The sequence below is a fragment of the Harmonia axyridis genome, chromosome 1, assembly GCF_914767665.1.
Source record: "Harmonia axyridis chromosome 1, icHarAxyr1.1, whole genome shotgun sequence".
Lineage (NCBI taxonomy): Eukaryota > Metazoa > Arthropoda > Insecta > Coleoptera > Coccinellidae > Harmonia > Harmonia axyridis.
This window is the reverse complement of record NC_059501.1, coordinates 695311-717262: the sequence shown is the minus strand read 5'-3', so window position 1 is coordinate 717262 and position 21952 is coordinate 695311. Positions and strand designations below refer to the sequence as shown.

Here is a 21952-nt window from a genome sequence, read left to right as displayed (position 1 = left end):
AAGTAATAAAAATATTTTTGGTCACACAGAGTTCAGTTTTTTCTTTCAGTGAGAAATTGTTTTTTATCTGTAATGGACCAATGATATTTTGAAGGTGAATTCTATTCGAGACGACTCATGAGAATGACTAAGAGATATATTTTTCTGATAATGTCAGTAAGTATAACTTGTACAGTCTTCCTGAAATAAGCATTATTCGTAAAACCAGTTGTTTCGAAGAAAAACAGTGGAATTCGATGAAATGAAGTGTGTTCAACTTGAAATAAGGTAAATTCTGCAAACTTTCATCCACAAAATTTGACACTGGTCCATTTCGCATATACTGTTCTATATATATTCTATACATTCTTGCATCTTAGCATTTTTTCGGACAACTGTGCAAATAACCGAAAACATGCAAGAAATTTTAAATGATGTAATGTTAGTTGCTTGCATAAATGATTCAAGTCAACGCAGAAAATGCATTATAAATAACCCTTTCTTTTTTTTTTGTTCTCAGTTTTGAGCTCCTTCTATTCTCAATCATTCAATCAACTTTTATAATCAATCTTATATTTTTTAAATGACTGCAAATCAAGAACACTGCACGAAAAAAGTACAGTTCTCTATGGTTGACAACGCTACGACTTGCATCTTTTAGGTTAAGTAACGGGTTTGTTACAATTTCTGTTTCTTGTTTCGTAGTGTCTACTAATTAATATTGTACAAAATAAGTAGTCAATAGAACAAATACCAATATGACCGCCGATTTTTATATTCGGTACTACGTTGGACACAAGGGTAAATTCGGTCACGAATTTCTGGAATTTGAGTTCAGGCCTGATGGTAAACTAAGGTACGCCAACAATTCTAACTACAAAAATGACACCATGATCCGTAAAGAAGTATACGTGCACCAGTGTGTCATGGAGGAACTTAAAAGAATAATCGTCGATTCTGAAATAATGCAAGAAGACGATTCCCTTTGGCCACCACCGGACAGGATAGGTCGCCAGGAATTGGAAATTGTGATCAATGATGAACATATCTCATTCACTACCTCTAAAACTGGATCTTTGGTAGATGTCAGCCAGTCTAAGGACCCCGAAGGATTGAGATGCTTCTATTATCTTGTGCAGGATCTCAAGTGTTTGGTGTTCTCATTGATTGGACTGCATTTCAAAATTAAGCCAATATAAAATGTTTTTTCTATATCGAAGAATCGAGAACATGAAGGTTCATTTATTTGTAAGAAAAGTGGTAAAATATCAAAAATCAGTCATTTATAATGTGAAAAACTATTCTTCTGTTTAATTTCTTAAAGCGATGGAGTTATTTATTTAATTACATGTTTGACACATATTCAGGTTTTCTGTTGAATCCCTTCAAAAAAATCTTAACCAATTTATACATCATATACGAAGCTTTCAAACATCTTTGGTAAGTCAATTTGGCAACTATATTATTATCTGATCATTTTACCTTCAGTAAAAAATAACTTTCAAAATAAATAAAACAAATAAAAATTGAATAGTTTATTTAAAAACAACATAATATATAATATATAGAATAACTTTCTTCTTTTAACTTTCTATAAATATACTATTTTTTATAACATCTTAAATTCTTGGCCTTTTTATCACAATAATTCCTTTTTTTTTAGATTGATCGTTCCTCGTTTGAGGTATCAATATCCCTGCTTTCGCAAGATGACTCAAGTTCCATCTCCTCTTCAAATGAACCTGCTCCCTCTTCTTCCTGTTTAGTTTCTTCTACTTTAATGAAGTTACTGTTGTCTCTGTCTTTGGATTTTTCTTTAAAATCCTTATTTTCGTGCTTATTCTTTATATGTCTTCTAAGATTACTCTTAACATTGCTCCCATAGTCACAAGATGGACATAGGTGACTCTTAAGATCTCTATGCACTTTGTCCATATGCGTTTTCAGTTCCGATTTGCACAGGGTGATATAATCACATAACTTACACTCGTGCTCCTTAGATTCTACATGAACTTCAGTTACATGGTTCTTCAAGACGTGGCTTCGATGTGCAGCATAATCACATAACTGACACTTGAATTTTTTCAGTTTTAGATGCATAACATCGATGTGATTCTTGAGAATGCATTTTTGATTTGCAGCATAATTGCAGATGTGACAACGAAAATTCTTGATCTTCATGTGGACAGATTCTATGTGTATTCTAAGGTTGGACTTGGTGGTCGTGGCAAAGGCACATTTGTCACAGTGTTCTTTCATATTCTTATGTGTCCCTTTGATGTGAGACTCGAGACGATTTTTGCGGCTCGAAGCATAATCGCAATATGGACATTTGTGATCCCTGACCTTCTTGTGGACTGTATTCAAGTGAGTTTGCACCAGGTATTTGTTGTTTGTTGCATACTCACACTCCTTGCACTTGTATTTTTTTCGGTTCAAATGAATTCCGTCTATGTGAAATTCTAGGTAGTGCTTATGAAAAGTTGTGTAATCACAGATGTGACATTTCAACTTTTGACGAACTTTTTTCGATGTGGATTTTTTTCTTATGGAAGGTTTTGGTTCTTTTGAAGATATATTCTCAATGAATGAATCGATTGGGCACTTTTCTCTCAGGAATTGATCTGTACTGGGTAAATCTAAAGAGGATTCTTCCAAGCCAAAAATTTCATCTTCTACCATAGATGAACCAATAGGAATATGGAATATAGAAGAATTTTCATCTGGAGATGTATCTGTAATCGGTAAATAGATAGAGGATTGTTTCAAGCCTAAAATCTCTTCAGTACTGTCAGTTTCGTAATTATCTTCTTCATCAAATGTATTTATTTCTGCGAAGGGATCTTTTACGTCATTATCTACTTCTATTTCATAGAAGATTTCTCTATCATCCAGAACAGGATGGTTTGGATAATGAAAGTAACTGAAACAGATATAATATTGAGATGAATATAAATATGTATGCTTCTAATCTAGTAACAAAATACCATGAAAAAATTTACTGCTTGGATATTACTAAAAAAAAATGATATTAAACATTGTTTTGTTTTCTCTGAATGTATACACTAATTAATGAAAGGTTTCTTCTACATATCTGAAATAATTACCTCTGTCTTGCTCCCAATTCAGGTTGAATTAGATCATTTTCAGGGTTTATATGGGATGTGTCTATTCTTGTAATTTCTTTGCCATTCCATACCAGTTCATCTTCAGGACTTAAATGAACCATATCAACTCTCTCATATGGAATTTCCATATTTATTAATATAGATATCACAGATGCCTAGTAGGGTCAAGAAAAAAAAATAAAATATAAAAACGTAAATATACATAATTTAATTTGACAACTTATTGGTTATTCACCGACAGGTTATTTTAACTTGTAGTGTAAGGAACAAAAAAAAAATTTCTTCTTCTTTTCTGAGACGCCGAAGGAATGAGTTTTTATATTAATTAAATGAACATCTAGAATCAAACTTAAATGCAGGGTCTCTATAAAGGTTTATAACATCGCAGTTTCCTTGAAATTATTTTATTTTACTGCTTCTACTGAATAAATCCATTCACCGTTTCACTGAATGTATAATGATAAACAAAACAAGAGCATACTACAAGTTGTATTTGATTCACGAAATTCTCTCCTATATTAGGTTTTTAGAGAACATGTTTTTCTTTCATACTTAATAAAGAATTATGCATTTTGGTTTTAGTGAAGGTCATCATCCGTACTCGGAATGGCGAATGCGCTTCAATAAAGCGCATCCACCATCGATTTGTAATAATTTTAATAGGCTGAAATTTCACGGGTGTGTAATCATTTTCAAGCTTCGTGCGAAATTGAAATTTGTCGTACTTATTCACTCACTCCCTGTATATGAAAATGAAACTATCGTGGTTTTCAGAAAATCAATCTTTGAAATAAATGGTTTTCCGATAATGATCCTTAAATTGGACAAGTATATTTTGGCAGAAATCAATGGATATTTATTTCATTGTGAAGAGATTGGTATGCCATTAATGATGGAAAAATAACAGCTAAATGAAAATTTTGGCTTTCATGAAAATTTCCATTACCAATTCGAAACTTTGCGAAGATTTCCATCTTTAGGGTCTTGAACCGAAGTTTCTCTACGTTGACCAAGTTTGATTTGAATTTTAGATTATTTTCATCAGAGAATTAAGGATATGATATGTGTATGAAAAAAGTGAAAATATGCTGTATTAGATGTTGAACAAGAATTAGTATAATTCAAAAATTGGTATATGAAGATGAGAATAGTAAAGTGCTAATATAAATTTACCTAGAACTTTCGAAATCCACAATTTATGTTTGACAAAATTATCTTAAAAACTTGCCAAATTTCTTCTTCATTTCATTAAAAAAGTTTCGTTAAAATGCAGGCACTAGTTTCGGCAGATTTCAATTTGAAATGAGGAAAGAAGCAAGAAAGGAAAGTAATGAATTGAATATTTTTTATTGCAATCAAACTCAAAATTTCATCAGAAAATGTATTCATAAATGATGTTTGTAATGATCTCCGCCATTCCTTATACAAGCACGTGTCCTCTTTCTTATTTCTTCAGTTGTTACTTTCCGCCTGAAATTTACTCTTAATCTTTTCGTTGCTTCGTCTTTTCTAACGGGTTTAGGTCTGGACTTCTCGCTGGCCACCAAAATAATCCAAAAATATAATCAAATTCGGTCAACGTAGAAAAAATTGACGAAAAATGAAGTAAGCTAAGAAATCTTTCAAAAATCACAAAAACTCAAATATCTCGTGAACTGTTGATTTTTGGTTGTTACTAAATATGGCTTAAACTACAGCAAATGAGCTATAGTGTCACATCCTTCAATGTTGACGTCTAATTTGGAAACACTTTACTTCAGTGCTTTTTTTATTGGGTTTTCCCATATTTTGATAATGAAGTTATGAAAACCTTATTCTGATTTCGGAACAAATGATTTTGTGGATATATATTCGAAAGTTTTGTGTGTTGTTTAATTATGCAATGATTGTGAAATAAAAAAAGATACTTTAAAATCTGCAGTGTTATATGTTTTTAATGATCTGTATATATTTTCCATCGTATTCAATTAATTTTTCATATTTTTTTTTCCATTTCGTTCAGCTCCATTAAAATCAATCCGCATAACACAGCCCACTCAATCCTATCGATAAAATTATCATCCAATTCCTTCCAGACGTCGATTAAACCAATCAATTCCAACTTCCTCATCTCTACAAAAACGTAACAACGCAAAATTCCTTCCTGGTCCTTTTAAAATCGCCGCAACACCATAAATATTCATCTTTCAGCTTTCATCACACACAAATACACGTATTCAGCAAATACCAGAGTACCACAGCACTGACCATGAAGCACCCCTCTCTACATTTCTTTCTGCTCTGCTAATTTCAATTTCCTTCCTGTGAGTTGGTAGTCGGGTCATTTTCAAATCTCAAACAATAAGAAGTACCCTTCAGTGTTTTATGGTGTCCCCTTTGAACTCTAGTGACATCGCGGTGTGCCGAGACCTGTCTTATTGGTCCGATGATTGTTTGATGTAATGAGACGAAATTGGGATTGTTAAGGTTCCATCCAGTGTGGTGCTGTACCTACCTTGGTTTGGTTTGTGATGCCGGTGATGGTTTTAAGTTGAAGTCTTTGTGTTTGGTGTGTTCTGTTTGGAGATATGGGGATTTTGACTTTGGGTGTTAGTAAGGGGTTGTTGGCTATAACCAACTTCTTTCTTTTGGTAAGTTTGGGGAGTGTGTTCCAGAGTTTTTTTGAGAGCAAGTTTCCCGAAAATTGTGTTATTTGAATTCGTTAAGTTGGGAATGGTGTAAAACGATAAGGTTCGACCTATTGATGACGAATCTGTGCTCAAATTCTATTCTGTCCGGCCGGCCGGTCGTAAATACGACAACTCCCGAACGGAAGGTCTTAGGACCTTGAAAATTTCATAGTGATCACGTTACTACAACTATTGAAAATTCCAGAAGAATTTCAAAAAAATATTACCCAATATCTCCGTGGTTACAATATCGACAGAGTTGAGATTTTGGATGTTGATACGAGATGAAATATTCTAGCTGCGTGCAAAATTTTGAGTAGATTACATCAACAGAACCAAAGAAAATTCAAGTTGTATATTTAAAAAGGAAAACTTAATATTTCTAAGATTATCGATCCAATTGGGATGAGATTTTGCATGTATGTATATTTTAATAAATGAGCATGTCGAAATTCTTTCGAAATTTTGTGTTGATAGCCCAATCAAAACCATATAAAATTCAAAATGAATATAAAAAAAATAAAGCTTATATTTCAGTAACAACACTTTCTAACAGAGTTGAAAGTTTGCGTGTGTATAGAATAGCAATTCGTTCAAAATTTCATGTTGAAAGCAACATGCAGCATCTTTAGGCTCTTTCTAATTTCGAAGTACAAATGAAATTTGGAGATTCTTCGGTCCACCAAAAAAATGTTCTGAAAGAAAAAATCGGGAACTGTTTCAGAAATCATATCACCCTGTAGATTTGCAATCGAATTTGGCGTAACAGGTGATGTAAACTGGAATATCTCTGCCAATTTTCAGTTGAATATCTTGCCAAGTGAAGATGCTATGAGGAAAAAACTAAAAAAAAACAAACTTAACACTCTGTATCTCGAAAACTAAGCTTTTGCGGCCCCATGTTTATAGAGTTTTATAACGCCCTTTTTTCTCAAAAAAAATTCAATTTTTGTAATCCTATTTCATTCAAGGAAAATTTACTACCGAATGATGGTTTCTGATGAAAAAAATCAAAAACATTCAATTGGATTTAATTATTTCAGTAAGTTATAATTTTAGCACTAAATTAAAAGAAATACCATCGTATTATTTGGAATAAACGAAAATAACATCAAAAATATCCATGAATTTTTTAAACGTTACGATAAATAACTATTTGCTTAAAATTTTACCACCCTGTACTAAAAAAGTGTACCTAGAGGTTTTAGGAAATCTGTTTATAGAAACGTTTCTCCTCAAAAACACATTTCAATCATTTCATATACTTTACTTATCAGCATTTCATTCTGAAATACTCTGTATAACGTTTCTAGCGCAAATTGATTGATATTTTCTGCGCAATTCTGAGATTCATTATTGAAATGATAAATCAAAAGAATAGTTAATTAAAAGCAATACGAATCAGTAAATTCCAATCAGAAGAGGTAAATCAGATTAAACCAATTAAAATAGATGAATTTAAAAACTGTCATTACTCAGACATTGGAATGATAATTATTTTCTATTAATTGTAGACTTTTCTATTTAGAAGTGAATCAGATATCATGGTAAAGTTTTATACGATCCATTTAATCTGAAGTAAGAAGAAATCGCGAGATTATCGATGTAGAAAAAGAAACCGCAAAAAGCAGATGTAAGGTAAATTAGAATGTAATTATAAATTGTAGAGATTCACGATAAGGTGAGAAACTCTCGATTTTCCATAAAATAGTACATTATTCATACATCCAGAGAACAAATAGTCAATTTTTAAACTTATTTGGTGTGATATTCTAAGAGATACAGGCTGTTGAACTTATATATTTTTTATATGTGTATATCTATGAATTCTCGCAAAAAAGGAGATCGAATAAAAAGTGTTGATGAATGTGAGTCAAATATTGGTGTCTCGATAACATTCAAGTCATTTTTCTCTATAACGATATGTTTTGTCCTACTTAAGAAAACTACCTTTTTCGGCAACCGTCCGGGAAGTGCTCACTTCCCGGACGATTTTTCTCTGAGAAAGTAGCATTTCCCGGCCTAGTCCGGAAAGTACGTACTTCCCGGACTAGGCCGGAAAAGAATCATAGAATTCATAGCAACCGAGATAACGGCTGACAGTTCATATGAAATTAGTTGTCAAAAATTTGCATGTTTTTTTATCGCAATCGCAATAAAATATGGAAAGCAGCAGCGATAGTGTTATTTTACATGGTTGCCGAAAAAATATTGTACGCAACACGCCCGAAAATGGTTTTTTTGGACTCACAGACTTCCAGGACTCGCTTACGCTCGTCCTGGAATTTTGTCTATTCGTCCAAAAAAACCCTATTTTCTGGACTTGTTACGTAAATTACTATTTTTGTGGAGAAACGTCAGAAAAACCAGGAAATGACTGTAAATATCCCCTATTTCCATTGGGGACTGAAGACACGATAACGCCGAGAACTACGCCTCTGATTCATTTTAGCAACTCAACAAAAAACATGAAAACATTGGAAATCCTCTGAGTATTTTCCAAAATTCAAATGCTTATTATTTCAACTCGTAAAAAATTTGTAGAAATTAATGAAGAAGAAATTTAATTCCAAGGGATTCGAGATAGAAAAAAATTTTACTTCAAAAAAACATCGTATTTCAACTGGAACAAACACTTTATAAAGTTATGGCCTGAATTTTCGAATTACCCTGTATATTTAAAAGTGTTTTTACAAAGAGTAGGACTCAGAGTAATAAACATAGATAGAGGGAGCATATCTCATTATCAGTAAGCAAATTTTGTCCCTAACATGAACTATCAAATTTGACCTGAAGCGCGCGGAAATGAAAACATATCAGTGATACGATATTTCACTCATTTCGTGAGTTTCTCCAAAAAAAATTCTCTTCCTTTGTGCCATAGTCAATCAGCGTTTCATATTAACTCAAAATATATTGAAATAAATACCTAAATATATCCGAAATTCAGAAAACAAATTTCAAGCGCGCCAAACGACGTGAAACAACCGATGACACTAGGAGAGCAAAATTTGCCAAACCTTGGATATCAACAAGTAGATACAGAAAATAATAAATATTCTGCTTATTATAAATTCGACAATTAGGAAAAATATCAGATTCCAAATATTCAAATTTGCATATTTAATCGGGAATCACTCAAATAAATATTTTTCATTCAATATAATATACATTCATAACGATATAGTAAAATTGTGTATTTGAAAATATATCACAATCCGACAACGTAATCTAACCATGTTGGGGACATGTAAAAATTGCATATAGTCCTACTATCTATTTTTATTACTCTATGGAGTAGGTGAAGATATTTCAAAATATAAAAATTCACATAGGTATTCGTTAAGAAACAATAGTATCGATTATCCAAAATCAACAGATCGATTTCTAAAGTAACGTTGTAGGTCGCAGGAGACACGCATGGAAAGAACTTTCAAAGGCTTGTTTTTGGGATAAAATCGATGAAGAAAGGTTTAAATGATTGCATTATTCAGGAAGCGAATTGTAAGAGAGTGCTAATGAAAAACAATCATATGACTAAGGCTTGACAATTTACTTGATTAGGTGAAGCAACACTTATGAGTTCAACAGTGGCGTAGGAAGGTTCGATATCGTTCATAAAACTTTGTAAAATTAGCATATCAGCATCATAATCGTTGTTGTATGAACTGAAAAGATTTCGAAATCTCTAGATTTGAACACGTCGTATTTCAATCTTCAACTTTTTAGTTCGAGTATGTTTTTTCCGATCTTTTTATTAACTTTTCATATTTTTTTTTAATACCTACAATTTTCTGGATATTTCTGGTACCAACTTCAATTTCTTATCATCTTATGAGAGTTCCATTTTTGAAATTATCGTGATTCAAAACTTTTTCTGGGAATTCGTATAATATACAGGGTCTAAGTAGGTGCGACAAAAAAATCATGATAATTCGCTATATATTTTTTGTTCGCGAATGCTCCATATTCTAAGATACTTTTTTGCATAAAAACAAGAGTCCTTCATCAAAAAAGGCATGAGAGGTTTTGTCAGTAATAAAAAAAACGACAAACTCAAAAATTATTTTTCGTCTGAAATTTCCCAGCGGCGTACCATTTTTTTTTCAAAAGATTATTTTGAATCAAGCTTTAAATTAAATTTTTATTTTTAAAAAATATTTTTCTCGGAGTATTCAATTTCAATTTCCTATCTTTTTCAGGTTTGTGGTTTCACCCTAGTCAGTGGCGGACTTCTACTTCTGTTCGACTCAGACAGAGTCCTTTTATCAAAATTGCTGGTTTCTGGGGTTCAAGCTAATCTCCGTTACCCCCTCCTCTATTATGCATCCATAGGGATAACCCTGATGGGATGCGTACTTGCAATGACAGGTGTTCTGGGATGCTGGGCCTCTTGCATGCACAGCTACTGCATGCTGACACTAGTAAGATCATTTATTTTATTACATACAGGATAAATAGTAGGACAACACCAGTTTAGCAAAAATTAAAATTTTAAAGCTAACCTACCATACACAAATGACATAAGATATGTCAAAAAATAATACACAGTATTCCCTCCTAGATGGCGTCGATGAATGTTGAAATAAAATTTTAACGGCGTTGTCCTACTTTGAAATCTTTATACAATAATGAGATGGTATAAAAGAAAGATATTATTTCAACATATGGAATTTTCAGTATTTCCTCATAATCATCCTAGTCCTCATATTCGAGTGCGTCCTGTTTGCTACTATTTGGGCTTGGCCTAACTGCTTGGGCTTGGTTCTGGATCCTTACGAACTCACCAAGTCTGTACAGGGGAGGTTCGGGAAGGAATCGGAGGAAGAATTCACAGCTGCCGTCGATCTGGCTCAAACTATGGTAAGATTTTCTGGACAAAAAGTAACACAACTGATTTTTTATGCTTGTGCTATAAATTTCGATGTGCCCATTTTTTTGTCGATATTTAAGTGCGTTATTGACTGCTTTCTTGAGTTTTATGACAGTTGTTTTGTAAGTAAGAAAACATAATAACGCTTTTCATTAAAAATGAAGATATTATACACTGTGTCCGTAAAGTATGGAACAAATTCATTTTTAGCTGAACAGACCATTTTAAGAACTAATCCTTAAACACGTCGATTTTTTATTTTAATTTACCGTATTTTAAAATAATAATCTAATATACAGGGTAAATTACCTTCGAGTAATGACGTTACCGTCGTTTTTTTTTAATGGAACACCCCTATTTTGTCTCAATTTTCCGATTACTCTAGCTGAGCTGATTCCAAAAATGTATCACATTTTGATTCCAATTGGTACAGGGTGGACAAAAATAATAAATAAAATCAATAATTAAAACATTCAAGAATACCAAAAACATTCTAGTAGTACTAAATTGTCATTGAACACCTATAAATTACTAAACAAATAATGACATTTCGCAAAAAACTAGACGACTATGTTTTCTTTTAAATTGATAAGAAATAATTTCTTTCATATTCTGTCTGCTAGACCACAAGTACCAAACATGTTTGGAAACAGCTCATTCTTATTAAATACGGTAAATTAAAATAAAAAATCGACGTGTTTCAGGATTATTTCTTAAAATGATCTGTTTAGCTAAGCTAGAGTAATCGGAAAATTGAGACAAAATGGGGGTGTTCCAATTAAAAAAATGACGTTGACGTCATTACTTGAAAGTAATTGTTAGCTTTATATATTTTTCTCAACTCAATAATATAATAAAGTCTAATAAAATAAAAGGTTTTATTCTCAACTAAATAATCTCAACTACACAACTGCTTTTTCAACATTAGAATACCCTAACCTCACTTCTCGACCATAGAATCATATTATACAACACAAAGTAAATTAGTCTTTCTTATTAGAATTTCTATATAACATAATTCACCCTGTATATTAGATTATTATTTTAAAATACGGTAAATTAAAATAAAGAATCGACGTGTTTCAGGATTATTTCTTAAAATGGTCTGTTAAGCTAAAAATTATTTTTTTCCATACTTCACGGACACAGTGTTTGTGAGAAAAGTAGTAAAGCGAACGAATTTTTCTAAGATCATTCAAGAATGCATATTTTCTTAGATTTAGATACGCTAATCTAGTGTTCGCTATGCAACGCACTTTTCTAAACTGATTTCTGCTCGTAACAGTTAGTTTTTTGGCCTAGGCCGTCAAAATTTATCCCTACTGGTTTTTTACATAGGTACACTTTGGATAATAATCGGTAAATTCACGATTAAAAGAAACTCACACACAAAACACATTCATTGAATGTATGGAATGATTATTCTAGGGTTTTGAAATGAGGAGTTTCATTTTGATATAAAAAACGAGTTTATTTTGAGAGAAATCAATGAATATTCATAGCCCCAAAGAAAAAAGTCTAAAGGTGTTAAATCACAAGATCTCGGTGACTTCTTATTGGAAAACGGCCTAGGCCGAAAAAGTATCTTTTTCGGACCAAAAAACAGTCCGGGAAAGTTCTTTTTATTGTACTGTATTAGCGTATTTTGTGGTCTAAATTTTCTCCGAGAAAGTAGGCATTTTTGAACGATTACAGAAAAAATATTTTCTTAAACCCATAATCTTCGTTTGATCAGTCGCATAACTTTTTGTCCAGAGTCCCTTAAGCCCAGCATGGAGTAAGATTAATCATAGAACACGTGTGTGCCTAGAGATTTTCGAACACAACGTTTCGTTGTTTAGGGTGGTCGGTTCATTGACACAAACCGGATGTAGTTATTCTAGTTATTGATCAAGGGATGCCCTAATTAGTGAGGCCAAGTATGTGTTCACCCCACTCGGTCTCAAGGATACAATTATTCAGATGGTGCTATCGGATTAAAACAGCTACAATTATATACATTCTACTGGAAGATTCTAATGAGAATTATTAAACTGAAAGATATTCAGCAAGGAGAAATGATTGAAATGGTAATTGGTAAAAATACCAAAACTTTTATTATTGGAGATTTTCACAATCAAGTTATTTTTGCGATTTGTATTCACCATAACATATACAGGGTGATGCAACGCGATGGCCTATTAGACGTTTATGGAATACCTACTAATAATAATTTTGGCTGATAATTTGCATAGTGGGTTTCAGACAATGATATCTCACCCTAAAATATTTTCAGATCTCTTCAACATCGGAAACAGACTGCTGCTTTCTTATTTCAAATGGCACACCTAGTGTATTATTGCATTTTCTATCAGCTTTTTTTATGACAATTTCAGTAATCTGCCATGCCTTGGGTTAATGGGATTCTTATGAAGAAAAAGAGGCGATGTGGACTCTGGTTTTTTTTCGAAAAAACCTTTTTCATTTTCGATTCTGCAAATACCTTGTATTATAAGACTATTTGCAGTTTGGACCAAAATGTACAGGGTGTTTATGAGGAGATCATTAACTTGAACAACTCAAATTCATCAAAACTCAAGATTTTCAAATTAGAACCTATATTTTTTATTATTTCAGTCAATTCTTTGTATAAAAGGAGAGGGGGGGGGGTTACTTGAGCAAAGCCTATACCTGAAATGAATACTTCAACAATTATCGAGAAAGAACTTTAAATGAGGAAAAACCGCAGTTTCTATCTGAGTAGAATAGTCTGTGACTTCCGGAAATCACAAAAATAAATCAAAATTCGATGTTTCGTTAACAAAATTTGAAATTTCATGAATTGTCATTAATTTTTCGTTGGGATTGTTGAGAAATTCATAAAAAAATAAAATGTTCAATTACAAATAATTCATTACAATTCATAAAATGTCATTTTGTGATCGAGATATCGATTTTTGGTTTTTTTATGTGTTTTCCGGAAGTCGCAGACTACTCCACACAGTTAAAAATTGCGGTTTTTCCTCATTTAAAGCTCTTCTTCGAAAAGTCTTAAAGTATCCATTTTAGGTATAGGATTCGCTTAAGTATCCCTCCATTTTTTTATACGTCGAATTGTCTCAAAGAATAAAAAATATAGGTTCTAATTTTAAAATCTTGAGTTTCGATGAATTCGACTTGTGCAAGTTCATGATCTCCTTTTAAACACCCTGTACCTTTTTGGTCCAAATCGCAAGCAGTATTATAATTCTACGTATTTGCAGAATCGAAAATGGAAAAGGTTTTTCAGACATAACTTTTTTTGGAGAAAAAGTTTTAAAATAATGTCCTCGTAGCCACTATTTTTTTCATAACAATCTCATTAACTCATGAACCGTTGAGTTTTTACCAAAAAGTTTGACATATTGCTGAAATTGCCAAGTTTCTGAGTTATAAATGGAATTTTTGATTATTAACAATTATAAACGCAACTTTTTTTCATAAAATACAACAGTTACTATTACTTTTTCAGTTCCAATGCTGTGGGATAGAGTCAGCTAACGAATACGATACTTCCTTGTGGAGGTTGCAGAGTTTGAGTCATTCCCTAGCAGTACCATTGACCTGCTGTAAATTGAGCAACTTTAACGATACCAAATCTTATTTGAATCCCATTCCTATGAACACTTCTCTTTGCCAAGCTTTGGAAGTTAGCAGGCATGAGAAATACCGACATCTAAAGGTAAAATGGACATAACGACCATATTCATTTGAAAGCTTAAACTTATTTTGAATTCTGACGCATGTAAATTATCAAATTCACATTCTTTGGAATGCAGAACAACCTTAGTGTGTTATCTCGGTGGTAATGAGCATCGAGAAGACAGGAGAGTATTAACCCATTGTGAAGCCATTAAATTCTTATTACCTGACACTATTCTAGAAAAATGGTAAATGAAGACAGTGTTTGATTTTGAGAGGAATCTGAAGCTACATTTATTGTACAACTTCAAGGCGTAGGTCTCTTTTTTTCTTGGGGGGGTAATGGAAAAAAAAAATTTCGACAATGTTCACTCATATCTGTAATGTGAGAAAAAAAGGTTTGATAACGAAGTTTGAACCAAAAATTACTCGAAATGTTAGCATTTTTTGATTACCGATTCGGAGGTTCTTACTTTATACACGGTGTTTCTAAATTGGTACGAAGAAAAATCAGAAACTTCTTGAACTCCCATGAGTAATGTTACTACTCATGTTATAGGTCTTTATTTCTTAAAATGATCCGATGAATCTGTCATTTTCGTTTGTACCTCTAATTTAGGAACACCCTGTATAGTCAATTCAAAAATGATGTCTTCACAAATAAATTGCAATTCGAATAACTCAGTTCAGTTCTTTGATTACTGCAGTTTCAAAATTTTGTGACGAAAATGATACAATAACCGAAAACATCGGGTATACCGATGACAAATGCAAAAACCACAGATGTCAAAACAAGGGGGACGCCGACAAAACGGGTAGATAAAGGAAATAATAAACCTTGGACATAGACGTGCTCGTAGTGCTATAAAAGTAATCATCTTGAAAGCAATAATTAACTAATAAACAGTAAAGGGTGTTTTTTTTAGAGCTATAAAACTTTAAATTGCAATAAAACAACGATGGATTATTCGATTGACATGAATTTTATTTATCCGCAAGATAATCTTGTGGCATTACATTTCAAATATGATTTCTGGCATATGACCGCCACGGCTGGCTCGGATGTAGTCCAATCTGGACGTCCAATTTTCGATTACTTTTTCCAACATTTGTGGCCGTATATCGGCAATAACACGGCGAATGTTGTCTTCCAAATGGTCAAGGGTTTGTGGCTTATCTGCATAGACCAATGACTTTACATAGCCCCACAGAAAGTAGTCTAGCGGTGTTAAATCACAAGATCTTGAAGGCCAATTCACAGGTCCAAAACTTGAAATTAGGCGGTCACTAAACGTGTCTTTCAATAAATCGATTGTGGCACGAGCTGTGTGACATGTTGCGCCGTCTTGTTGGAACCACTGCTCCTGGACATCATGGTTGTTCAATTCAGGAATGAAAAAGTTAGTAATCATAGCTATATACCGATCACCATTGACTGTAACGTTCTGGCCATCATCGTTTCTGAAGAAGTACGGACCAATGATTCCACCAGCCCATAAAGTGCTCCAAACAGTCAGTTTTCTGGATGTAACGGTGTTTCGACATACACTTGAGGATTAGCTTCATTCCAAATGCGGCAGTTTTGTGTGTTGACGTAGCCATTCAACCAGAAGTGCGCTTCATCGCTAAAGAAAATAAAATGGACGTAGTGCGCGATAAGTATTCCGCACAGAACCATTATTTTCGAAATGAAATTGCACTATTTGCAAGCTTTGTTCAGGCGTGAGTCTATTCATGATGAAGTGCCAAACCAAACTGAGAATAAATCACTTGACAGCTGTTAAATCGGTCGCCATCTTGAACAGTAATGCCAACTTAAAGTTATATACCTTGAAAAAAAACACTCGTTAAAAGGGTCCGTTCTTTTGCTGCCGTGTCGATTTTAAAGAAAAGTGAAAAGATTATAGGTTCATTTTATGGAAAAAATTCGTTCTTCGCCCTTGAGAGAATTCTGAAATTTTATATTTTGGAAATCTTGGGGGGGTAATTACACACAGTATCCCCAAGACCCTGTATAGTTCATCAAACTAATTAAAAAACATTAAATTCTTATAATTTTTCAACTGACCCTATTCTGGTAAAATGGTAAATGAAGAAACTATTTGACTGTAGTTAAATTCAATGTAAAACTTCAAGACCCTATATAGATTTTTTGTGTCCTAAGGGTTGCCAACCTGCCTTGGAAAAATGGTACACCGACCAATACATGATCCTGTTCGCTGCTGTGGTGGGATTCTGTAACGGCAAAGCGAAGCGAAAACGTGACGAAACGACAGTTTTGCTTGGTTCGGTATTCTGTAAAGGGATTCGGCAATAGTCGTGTTTGCCGAAGCAAAGAACGACCTCATGACGATAACGAAACATTTTAGGTTTCGTTGTCATTACGAAAAGTCCGACGACGTTTTTGATTGGTTTACTTTTACCACGTGACCAAGTCTTAAGCGTTTTATTATGACACTTGAATGATTTCGAGGTTATAATTTTGAATGTTTTGCTTCACAATATCACAATTCTTAATATTAAGTTAAGTTCCTTTTTAATTTCGAAATATATTCAAGTGCTTTTCTCTGTTGAACGAGGTTCCAGTCAGATTTTCTTTTTTTTTTCAACTGCACATTAATTGAGTGATATCCTTTTCTGTTCAAAAAGGAATGCTCTTCTTCTGATGGCTTCAAGATTTTTATGTGTGTACAGTCGACTGCTCCAATTATTCCTGGTATTCCACATTTTTCAAAAAAATTCCCTTTATTTTGGGTCTTCTCAGAATCATTAGGGAATTTAATTCTTCCTTGGAATACATGGTTAATCAATTTAGTCACTTCACTAACACAACGACTGACCATGGGTTGACTTACTGCTAGCAAATATTCTTGTCCAATACCGCGTTGGTAATTTCCACTGGCAAAAAATCTCAGAGTTATCAATATTCGCTGTTCAAATGGCGTTCTCGTGTTCCTCCAATAATTATTCATAAATGGTTTCAATTCATCGAATAGAACGTGAACTAAATGTTTCGACAAACGGAAAACGTCTATGAATCTCTCATCCGTTAAGTTAAATGGATCACTTCTATCTCGAAGAAATCTATTCTCCTCTCTTGTAAGAGTTAGACGAACTCTTCTTGAAATTTCCTCGTCGATGATCTGAATCATTGAAAACATGATGTATATTTCTTTATACCTATACACACTATTAGTTGACTCCCCGAACTTATTTTGTAGTATGGGTAGGTTTTGTAACTGGAATAAGAATGAAGGTTTTAAATTATAATCCACTGAACGAGGTTCCATTTCGAATTTCTTCCAGTGCTCAAATAAGACTTTTTGTAATACTCAATATTTGCATTCAGGTGCTGTATTCAATTAGCTAATTCATTCTTAATGATAAACTAAACAGTTTAAAATGGTATGAAACTCTTTGTTAAGTAACTTCCAATGCGAGTCATAAATCAAAATATAATTTCTGACAATACTCAAGTTAAATACTGTGTATTATTCAAAGGACATTACAGCTAGAGTCCATAAAAGGGACTCTTATCTCATTGCACTTATTAGGGATTATCTCAGGTACCTCATAGGTCAAAACCTGCAGAATCCTACAGTAGCTTAAATATCTACTTATTTGCAACGTTGCCAATGTTCCTTCGTGTAAAGTCGGTAAGCTCCGACAACGAAACTAAAAGCGTAAAGATAACGAAACGATAACGAAAAAGACGCTTACAGAATACCGCATTCGATTCGCTTAGCTTCGCTTCGTAACGTTATCGCTTTCGTTTGCTATGATAACGAAAGTTACAGAATCCTACCCCTGGTCTCATTTTGGTCTTGGTCGAATTCATGGTCCTCCTGACCACTCTCCTCAACTGCGCCAAGATCTACCAGTACAAGCAGGAACGCAAGGAAGCGTCGGTTGGCGCCAGGACGCCACCGACGATGAAACCCAACACCAGACAAAACGAGGAGTTCCACAGGAGATCCCCTTTGGCCGCTTACAGTAACGAGTCTTACGCCCTCTCTGATAGCTTCAGGCAGAACTACAAGCTTGTGGACTCAGTGTGATGGTGGTTGAGGGGCGTTTGTTCGCCCACCAATACCTACACGCTGGAACAGAACCATCAGATCGAGTCGATGTTGTGGTGAAAACGGGGGTTCAATAACGATGGAATCGATGAAAACGTGTAAATTATGTGTTAAGACTGAGTCGAAATTACAGGGAACTTTAAAGATGCGGTCTGAGTTTCGTTTGAAATGGATAGATGGCGTTGTTGAAGTTTCGAACTGCAAGACAATTATTTCGGTGTTCTCTTGGGTTACCTGGACCAGATCAATGAATAACGATCTATGATTCTTTGTGATTATTTTGGAGATATTGATTAGTCATTATATTGAATATTCTTGTTTGTTTGTATTTTAAGTACACTGATTTGAGTTCGGAAAAAGTCTGCATTAGAAGAATAAAAATTTTTTTAGGAATAAATACAATTTTGATCCACGCATAAATTGAGTTATACACACTTGAAATACGCTCGTTATTTTTATATTTGTTTCAATTTCAACTATTTCTCCTCGTGAGATTTGCTAATGCGTATTCAATAAATAAAATTCGGAATTGAATACATACAAATTTATTGACATCTTTGAAGATGAGGCTTCCACGAATGAAATAGATTGATTTGGAAAATATAAAATTCGAAATTAAAATCAATCTTAAAAAGCGTTATAAGAAACCAAATGTAATGGACGAACTTATGATAACGTCACTTTGAAGTACACAAGTGTGTCATTTTCATTATTATTCTTTTGTTTTAGAATGTTATTATAGAAGGAGCTAATCATTGGCCAGTAGTGATAGAGAAGACTTCCAACTTTTTTATTTTTACACTGTTGAATTAACCAAATATTTGTTGTATATATGTTATGAATTATGAAAATATACGATTTTAAACCAAACACGCTCTTTTGAAATATTTATTGTTGTTTTGAAGATGTATCTGATCGATTTGAGTATCGATCCAAACTTGTTCTATCATTTAAAACTATAAAACAAAACAAACATTTACAAAAGTGAAATATTACGCCGAGTACCGAATAAAAATTTCGAAAATTCATACAAAATTCCCAAGTTACCACACATTTATCAGAAACTTTCACAGTAGCTAAAGTTCTTTAAATAAACACAAATATTGCAATATTATCAACACCAGCTGTGGCTTCTTCCAATAATATAGTTGTTTGAATGGTGGTCGAACTAAGTGAAAACTAAATAGTTAGTACACAGCAAATGTACTGTCATTTTAACAAGTTTACCTTTATTCTATAACCCAATGAGTAATTTCTGCAATTAGGGGGGGGAATACTGTGTACCTGAAGCGTTCGGTTCTGAGGATAAATGAAACGGTAGAATTTTGTCACGTGCCAAATTTTGCATATAGTGATTTGAGGAAGAAATTTTGACAAATTTCTATGATTTGAATCTTTGTACCTTTGGTTTGTTCATGAGTTACATTTCAGTTAGTTACCAGTGAACAGTAGTCGAGTGTGCAGCAGTCAAATAGTCCAGTGAATATTTTAATTCAGTCGTTGTTTTGAAATTTGGACTTTAACGAAAAACTTGAAATTACGGAATATAGGAGCTTTCGAATATTAAGCTGAGAAAAAAAATTAAATTAAACGAAGTGTTGATGTGTTGTGAAAATTATCGAAAAAAGACTCGAGAAAAATCTGTCAAAAAGAGTTTAACAAACAGTTAAATGTAATTTGTACGTATTGAATAAGTATTAATTAGTAAAAGACAAATAGTGATTTAGTGAAAACTGCAGAACATCAGGCGAATCTAGTGTCATATTACACTAGGTGAAATTTTAGTGAAATAGGTGAGTATTTTTTAAACTTGATTCCGTTCAACATTTGAACTATGACACGCTCATTTTAAATGTTTTGAAATTTTGACTTGAATTAACTCTTTTTAAAGCATCAGATGCTAATAATAATTGAAAAACCGCCTTTATTTGGCGAAAGTTCAGATATAGTTATTGTTACACTTTTACCTAATGTTATTGATTCTTTTCCCTAGCTTCAAATTTGTTTGACACTTCAAAAAATGTAGTTTATCTCTCTCTCTCTCTCTCTCTCTCTCTCTCACTCCCTCTCTCTTCATTGAATTGAAAGTTTAATTTTACATTATAAACGTATATAGTGTTTAGTAAAACATCAGGTGAAAAACAGAAAAACCCAGTTTTTTCCAATTTTTACAATTTGTGTGAAATCCAACAACTTTTTCAACAGTAGAAAAAAACAAACAAGTAACATTATCGATTGGGTGTCTGACTTATCAACACTCGTTAATTAAATCATCATTGGAGACTACATTATTTTCAAATTGATCATTATCGACCGGATGAACAGAATAGAATTTGGGTTCGGGTTCGGATTCGTCATCAGTGACGTCATTTGGCACCATTCTTGGCTCTAAATCCGAAATTTACGGATGATAAAGCAATTTGTTCGGAGAATGACCTGTCAGAAATTGAATCAAAATATGTAAAATTTTCAGTTTTTATTATATCATTTAATTTTTTGAATCGAAAATTTCTTGAAACTTCTGGAAAAATCCCTAGGACAAAAATTTGAACATTCCATAGCCAATAAGGAATAACTTTTCGATGTATGTAAATTCTACACAAAACCATCAAACAAAATATTGTACCTCTCTCTTCAACCTTCGGTAAATTTCTGCATAAGTCAGAGCTACTCTACAAAAGCCTTCTATTGAATAATTTATGACCATTCAGAAAACAAAAATTCCAACCTCATTTAATATTTAAGGAATTTCAACCACCGACTGTCATTCTTAGTACCATCAGTGGCGTACCCAAGGGGGGGATAAGGAAGATATATCCCCACCAGGAGGAATATCCATTATATGTAACAACCTTATATATCACAATCTTATTATGAGTAAGCAAAATTCTTTGAAAAACTTCTTCAAAAGAAGGAAAATTTGAATTTTTGTCTTTATCCCCCCCAAGGCTTATGTCTGGGTACGCCACTGAGTGCCATTAACGTAGTTTTATGACGTTATAAACATTTGGAAAGTTTCACCGTAAACTGACCTGCACAGAGCCTACGTATTTTTAGAAAATAGACCAGTTGATATTTTTTGAATTTATTTATTTTGGTTGACATAATTTCTGATTACCCCCTGTAACTAAAAAAGCGCTTTATACGGGGCTATTACGATAATATATGATACGTCAGTAGATATTAATTTCCGTGAAGAAACATTAGGGTTTTCCTATTCATCACAAAATTCTCAATTAACAACAGACCTAAACGATAGGAATTAATTTCCTTGGTACGAATTATTTTTTTATTGCAACCGAATTATTTCTTCGTTTATCTATTCAAGCTTTGCAATATACCAACTAACTGATGGATTCTCCAAATGAATTTACGAAATAGAAGGGATAAAAGACCCAGGTATAACTCGATGAAATTGCATTGTGGTTTATCTCAAGGACCATTCAGCCTTTTCATTGACAGTAAATTCAAAAATCTCATCCGGTTTCAGTTCACATTTCCATTGATCCCAGCGTATCGTTCGGCGTCCATCGGCAGTCTTCGACTCGACGCGCACGCGACGAG

General features: G+C 33.2%; 3 protein-coding genes across 4 annotated transcripts; 2 read left to right on the top strand and 1 right to left on the bottom strand.

Moving 5' to 3' along the window:
• Positions 1–619: 619 nt before the first annotated feature.
• Positions 620–1341, top strand: LOC123688734 (protein mago nashi). Its single transcript, XM_045627377.1, has one exon. The coding sequence runs from the start codon at positions 738–740 to the stop codon at positions 1176–1178; it is 441 nt and encodes a 146-aa protein (XP_045483333.1). The 5' UTR covers positions 620–737; the 3' UTR covers positions 1179–1341.
• Positions 1342–1501: 160 nt separating this feature from the next.
• On the bottom strand, positions 1502–3329 carry LOC123688733 (zinc finger Y-chromosomal protein 1-like). Of its 2 annotated transcripts, XM_045627376.1 has the most exons (3): positions 3087–3316; positions 2769–2902; positions 1502–2714 (listed from the first exon to the last, which is right to left on the bottom strand). In XM_045627376.1, exons 1-3 carry the CDS (start codon positions 3233–3235, stop codon positions 1639–1641), a joined length of 1359 nt encoding a protein of 452 aa, XP_045483332.1. In that variant the 5' UTR covers positions 3236–3316; the 3' UTR covers positions 1502–1638. The 2 variants fall into 2 exon arrangements, with proteins under 2 accessions (XP_045483332.1, XP_045483331.1); XM_045627375.1 differs by having other exon boundaries at positions 1502–2902; positions 3087–3329.
• A 1894-nt stretch (positions 3330–5223) lies between these two features.
• LOC123671332 (CD151 antigen) lies at positions 5224–19258 on the top strand. The gene is made up of 6 exons (XM_045605095.1): positions 5224–5737; positions 9979–10200; positions 10457–10639; positions 14140–14349; positions 16474–16531; positions 18117–19258. The coding sequence occupies exons 1-6, from the start codon at positions 5675–5677 to the stop codon at positions 18365–18367; spliced, it is 987 nt and encodes a 328-aa protein (XP_045461051.1). The 5' UTR covers positions 5224–5674; the 3' UTR covers positions 18368–19258.
• Positions 19259–21952: the final 2694 nt, after the last annotated feature.

What these genes read in the sequence shown, in the direction of transcription:
- LOC123688734 (XM_045627377.1), top strand. Translation starts at nt 738, where the DNA reads ATGACCGCCGATTTTTATATTCGGTACTACGTTGGACACAAGGGTAAA.
- LOC123688733 (XM_045627375.1), bottom strand. Translation starts at nt 3,235, where the DNA reads ATGGAAATTCCATATGAGAGAGTTGATATGGTTCATTTAAGTCCTGAA. An exon ending in GAATTGGGAGCAAGACAGAG is followed by an intron (nt 2,903 to 3,086) that starts GTAATTATTTCA and finishes TATCTGTTTCAG; the next exon opens with TTACTTTCATTATCCAAACC.
- LOC123671332 (XM_045605095.1), top strand. Translation starts at nt 5,675, where the DNA reads ATGGGGATTTTGACTTTGGGTGTTAGTAAGGGGTTGTTGGCTATAACC. An exon ending in TAACCAACTTCTTTCTTTTG is followed by an intron (nt 5,738 to 9,978) that starts GTAAGTTTGGGG and finishes TATCTTTTTCAG; the next exon opens with GTTTGTGGTTTCACCCTAGT. An exon ending in GCTACTGCATGCTGACACTA is followed by an intron (nt 10,201 to 10,456) that starts GTAAGATCATTT and finishes TGGAATTTTCAG; the next exon opens with TATTTCCTCATAATCATCCT.